This window comes from Alligator sinensis, unplaced genomic scaffold, assembly GCF_000455745.1.
Source record: "Alligator sinensis unplaced genomic scaffold, ASM45574v1 scaffold337_1, whole genome shotgun sequence".
Lineage (NCBI taxonomy): Eukaryota > Metazoa > Chordata > Crocodylia > Alligatoridae > Alligator > Alligator sinensis.
Genome location: NW_005841927.1, coordinates 2,309,524 through 2,315,227, shown reverse-complemented (window position 1 = coordinate 2,315,227; position 5,704 = coordinate 2,309,524). Strand labels below are relative to the sequence as shown.

The 5,704-nt window shown below is 48.8% G+C and overlaps 1 protein-coding gene across 2 annotated transcripts; it reads right to left on the bottom strand.

Moving 5' to 3' along the window:
- Positions 1-4,625, bottom strand: FUCA1 (alpha-L-fucosidase 1). Of its 2 annotated transcripts, XM_006019388.3 has the most exons (7): positions 4,435-4,625; positions 3,565-3,702; positions 2,749-2,854; positions 2,241-2,441; positions 1,819-2,009; positions 875-974; positions 1-228 (listed from the first exon to the last, which is right to left on the bottom strand). In XM_006019388.3, exons 1-7 carry the CDS (start codon positions 4,608-4,610, stop codon positions 88-90), a joined length of 1,053 nt encoding a protein of 350 aa, XP_006019450.1. In that variant the 5' UTR covers positions 4,611-4,625; the 3' UTR covers positions 1-87. The 2 variants fall into 2 exon arrangements, with proteins under 2 accessions (XP_006019450.1, XP_025054443.1); XM_025198658.1 differs by lacking the exon at positions 2,241-2,441.
- Between the last annotated feature and the right edge of the window lie 1,079 nt (positions 4,626-5,704).

Below are 5,704 nucleotides of genomic sequence, written 5' to 3'. Positions count from 1 at the left end.
TGAGGAAGAATAAATTATTTATTTAGATTCTTTTGGCTTAAAAATTTAAAATAAAAGGAATAATTCCAGGCTTCTTTTCAACAGCTATCACTTTACACCTTTCAGCCTGAGGGTCCAGCCCAATTGCATAGGTAAAGCAGATGGGGCTATGGAGGGCAGACTGATCAGTAATCCCTTATCTGGGGACTTCTCCCACTTCACAGTCCCAGAGAATCCCAACAGGGTCACCTGCACAAAGGGAAACAGAAAAAAAATATGTTCATGCATTGCTTCAGGCGAAATACTTTCCCTTTGAATGAGCAGCAGCAGAACTGACATTCCTTAGCAGCCCAGGGACCAAGACTTCAAAACACTCTAGTGGTCTCCATAACTACCCAGTTTACCCAAGTGCAGCTTATAACACAAGGTGTGGCTGAGCATCTGGCTGTGGTTCTTCCTCAGGGACGTTTTACTTCTGGTGGTTGGAAATACTATTTGTTCATTATAAATGGCACAAAATTTGGCATCATCACGTCAGGGCGCTCACTACTGACATCCAGGACACACACAGCTCCCCTCACACCACAGCTGGAACTCTGGGGAAGAAGTGTCCTGATTTATGCTATGGCCAAATAAGCAGCAGCCCTGGCAAGTCCTATCCAGTCTTCCAAATGGGAGGATGACGGCTCAAAACACCGGACGCCTCAAGGGCAGAGAGCATATGGCATGGGGAAACGGGGTTCTTTGTGACCTCTCTGGGACTGAAAACCCAAAGGCATGCTTAATAGATAAAACCCACATACAATTTTCAAGGTGTGTGTGATGGGATCTAAGTTAGCCCTCTGTGTATCAAAGAAGGATCTCCTGAATTCACTCCCTAGCTTATGTCCCTTACTTCGGTGTCTGAAGATGGAATAGGTGAAGACAGCTTCAGCATGTCATCCCGAGGCCAGTTCAGAAAGATGGCATAAACAGCTGGACCTTTAGACGTGTACCTGAGGGAATACAAGGCATTTCAGAGATCTGAACAGCACCAGAGAGGCAGTCGAGTGTTTTGCTTTCTGCACAACTTCCCTGCAGACGTCAAGCGTAAGCATCTCTTAGTGGTCCCCCCACTTAGTAGCTAGGATAGTGAGTGACCCTATTAGCCACAGTCCATCCGTTATGAAGTCCAGCAGTGATCAGTGCCAGACAGACAAAGTCCATGCGTGCTCCCTGCGAGTGGACAGGGTGTTGCAATAATAATGTTCTCATTCTATGCTGCTGTAGTCAGTAGCTGGAATAAAGCTATTTTACAGGTCTCAAGCAAATCGATTTATTGCTCAGCATTTCTGGCCTACTCTCCAAAAACAACTTTGTTTTTCGGCACTTTTGTCCTGCTAACATACATATTACGCACTTCTTCCTTTTGAGAAAACACAGCAGTTGAGCAACGGGGCACAAGACCATTATACACAGCTGGCACGTACCCAGCTAGAGTGAAATACAACACATTACACAATTAGCACACAGCAGTTTGGAAGCGAGATGTACCCATGTAATCCTGTGTAGTTGAACAATCGTTCTTGGAAGCAGCTTCATGCAAAATGAAGGCAATTTGTTTTTAATTTTCTATTTTTTAAAGGGGCTAAAGCTGTTTTAATGCACAGACATGACAGTATTCTCAGTGCACTCTGCTGGGCCGCAGTTCTGTACTCTTGAGTGAAGATGACTACGACTGACCAGTCTCCAATGCCTCCCTGTCCCCTCTCAGAACTGCAGCCTGGCCCCTCTTTGCCTACGAAGTCACAGTCCGAGGGGAGGAAACGTTCCCATGTGGTGCAAGACACCAGCTCTTACCATACATTGTTCGTGCTGTTCTCCACCTGCACCCTCCACGGCTTGGATGCATAAATCGCTTCCCCATTAATGCCCAACCACTCTCCAAGGGACAGAAGCCTTTCTTGGAAGATTGGCACAATCACTCCTTCTTTCGTAGGGCCCACGTTGAGAAGATAGTTCCCTCCAAAACTCACGGTCTGCACTAGCTCCTGTGACAGGGACAGGAAGGCAATATGAATTTGATTCACCATCCCTGACAGAAAATGGAAGACAGCTGTGTAACACTTGGATTGCAGCAAGCTGCTCCTTTTATACCTGCTATCAGGTAACACCAGCACAGAGAATATCAGGAAAGCTTCTGCCCAGACAACAGAAGTTCAGCAAAGACCTCTGACCCTCCATAACCGTTAACCCCCTTATTTCTGCCTAAGGGCTCTTACTCTGATGATGCTGGATGCATCCATCAGCTCGGCGAGTTGCATGTTGCTTCGATAGCCCCAGGAAATTCTGTCAACAGAGGAGCACATCTCCCACTTGTGATTTGGCAGGGTGCCTGGCTTGTATTTGTCAGCACAGTTGTAGAAGCCACCGTGATGGCAGGGGCAGTTCTGGCCCCAGCGGTCATTCACCACGACTTTATCCTACAATGGAGCAGTGTAGTTAAGAGAGGACTCTGTCTCAGACCCTTAATACTTCCACTGTAACACCTGTTCTCAAGAAGTAAACTGGTTTTGGTTCTGCATTGTTTGGTGACTGGGATCTCTTCACAGTAAGAGGCAGAGTTGCTTTTATGAGCGAAATACTTTAGATGCCCCTGTTCCAAACACTTCATGTTTGGGATCAGTCAAATGGATTTGATTTGGATAGAGCTGATATTAGAAGCTGCCCAATTTTTCCCCAAGCTAGTGGAAAGACCAGAAGACACAAAGGAAATCCTGACAGCAGTACCTTGACGGGACTGTCATTATAAAGCCATGCAAGGAAAGAGGTCGAGTTCCAGTACGTGTCCGGTGCCTCCCACTCTCCATCTGACCAAATCAAATCTGGCTTGTACCTAAGAGACAGAAGGAGAACACTAGAAAAAAGTAACATTCCTCCTTTCTTCTACTTCCAGTTTAGCCCAGAGTAACGACCACCACAAAACGGGATTTCCCCTTTGGATGTAAGGAGTGAAAACAAAGGTAGTCAAACACGTTTTTCTTGCTGTACAACATAACTTGGGAAACGCTTCCAGGTATGAAGTAAAACATTTTCAACCTGAGGTAGAACCTGCAGTTCTTGCAGCAGTGTGGACATGTGAGCACTGCTCATAAATTGGCCTGCATTCTTGCAAGAAAAGGCAATTAATAAAAGCTGTAGCTCAAAGGCAAGGATAAAATGCATCCTACACAGGGGAGAACGGCCAGAAGTAGATAATGCCAAATAACACGTTTCCAGGGCACAGGGACGCTAGAGCACAGACTCACAGCGTGCAAGCTACCCCACACTAACTGCCTGAGTAGAGCCTCTTCATCCACACGCAAAGAATTTAGCTTCACATGCTTTCAAAACTCCCCCACAGGCATGTTTTGAGTCAGCAACTGCTAACAGCCTACTGCACTGCAACTTCCTCATTTACACCAGACCACAAGTAAAGTCACTCTCAGACCACTGTTAGAGACCTGCCTTGTCGACAGAAGGCAACAATTAAGTTTTATCCCCCCCACCCCCCCCTTCAGAATAAAAAGAGACATGTTCTGGGATTGCAAGGATTGAAGCTCTTACCGTAAGACAAGATCATAAAGCTCTGGCATAGTCTTCTGAAAGACAAAATTCTGTGTCTTGAAGCCATTTTTTTTATCATCTAAATAGAGTGGATGAAACCACTCTAAGAGGGAATGGTACAGTCCATAGTATATATTCCTTAGAGATTAAAGAAAGGAACAAGAAGTTAGGTTTACCAAAAAGTACCGTTTGAGAAGAAAACTCGCTGCATATTCACTTCACTGCACTTTTAAGGCATGCCATACCAGAGGGAGGGACTAAGACAAGAACATACTATTGTAGCACTCAGGACTGATTCTGCTTTAGACAGGTGTCAGACACTGTCATTCATGAATCTTAAAGATACTTCATAAAGGTGGAGGGGTTTGGGTCATAGCCGTGTTGGTCTAAGGACATAGGCAGACAAGGTTCCTTGGGTGAATTTGATCTCTTTTGGGTTGGTCTAATAAAAGATATCAAATTCACCCAAGGAACCTTGTCTGCTCATAAAGGCGGACACATTTACGGTCCCTCGTCAACATGCAGCAGAGAGGTCGAGCGACTCGCCCAAGGTCATAAAGTGTTAGTAGTAAAATCAGAGACCTATCCCAGGTTGTCAGACTCCCAGCTCCACCCTGCTCCGTGAACCTTGCTACCGCCTTGTACAAGCACGTCATGTCATTTTTTACTGTGCTTGAGGAAACAGCAGGAGATTACACATTTGCAGGATACTCTCTAGTTCACAGGCAATGCCATTTTTGTCATTAGGTGTATGACTTTCAAGAGTTTATGAATGAGAATCAGGAGAGGCCAATGGACAGCTAATTCTAGACAGTGGTTCTCCAGATATGAAATGTAAGAACTCCACCAGCATTTACATCAGTGCCATACCTTTCTCTGAGAGCTTTTCCCAGTTCCCCTACTAGATCTCGATGGGGCCCAGTATCCACTGAATTCCAGTTCCAGGACACGGGCGACCCCCAGTTTGTGAAGCCTTCATGATGCTTTGTGGTCAGCACCACATACCTGCCAAAAGCCAAAGGCACTTCATCAGAGGGAAACAGCATGTGTCCAAGTTACGGTAAGTCTCCGGGACAAGAGCAGGGCTAGGAAAGCAAAGGGCATGGGAAGGTGGCACGAGGAGCCTTCTTATATCTCCCTCTTTATCTGGAGTCCTTTTCGATTAATATTATAGTGCCAGCGATGAGCGACAGACTGAGAGGTCTGGTCCAACAGTAAGAGCACAAGCAGCCTCAATCTAGAGGAGCCCGTCCGAGAGCAGAGGGAAGGACTTCAAGTGAAGGACAGCCATGCTGTCAAGGCGGCAGCGAGGTTGCTGTAGCGACCCCTCACTTTGAAGCCACTGCCTGGGCAATAAGCATCTAAGCTTGAGCCACTTAAACACCGAAGAGATTCGGCTGCACTTGCCCTGGAGACTCTTACCAAACAAAGCAAGCCGTCTGGGTACAAGTGTGAAGTCCCACTACCGCAGACAGGAACCATGTGGCAGTAAGGGAGGAAGCAGCAAACTCAGCAGTTGCCTGATACCCAGCTGTGCTGGAAGCAGCAAAACCGGTTCCTTTTCTTGCTCTCTCTCAACGGCCTGGGAATAACCCCGAACTCGTTCCCTGGGAACGAGGCTTTTCCCTCCAGGGGCTGAGATCCAGACGAACCCGGGCAGGAGCCGCCCGGCAAGCCGGGACACCCTGCCTGTGGCCAGGACGTGTCGAGGAAGCGCTGGGTGCACAGGGCCCTCGTGTCGCACCCCACAAACCCCCACCCTCCTCAGCCCCCACAGGCCCGGGTGCCCCGGCCTCTCCTCCAGGGCCCCCAACCCCAGCACCTCCGAACAGGGGCCCAGCAGAGCCTGCCCCAGCACTGCCCCGCCCCCCAGGGGCTCAGTGGCACCTGCCCTGTTCCCCCCCAACAAGGTAGTGGTACATGCCCAGGCCCCATTCCCCCCTCCTACCTAGTGGTACGTGCCCCAGCTCCATCCCTTCCCCGAGGGGCTAGTGGTACACGCCCATTCCCCCCTCCCCCCAGGGCTAGTGGTACGTGCCCATTCCCCCCTCCCCCCGGGGCTAGTGGTACTGCCGGGGCTAGGGCCCCGTCCCCCGGGGGCAGTGGTACGTGCCCGGGCCCGCTGCTCCCCGCGCGGCGG

Bases quoted from the DNA above. Each gene is read 5' to 3' on its own strand.
- FUCA1 (XM_006019388.3), bottom strand. From the start codon at position 4,610: ATGCTGTTTCCCTCTGATGAAGTGCCTTTGGCTTTTGGCAGGTATGTG. The intron at 2,855-3,564 runs GTAAGAGCTTCA...TCTGTCTCTTAG, and splicing joins CTTTATGATCTTGTCTTACG to GTACAAGCCAGATTTGATTT. The intron at 2,442-2,748 runs GTACTGCTGTCA...GCTCCATTGTAG, and splicing joins ATAATGACAGTCCCGTCAAG to GATAAAGTCGTGGTGAATGA.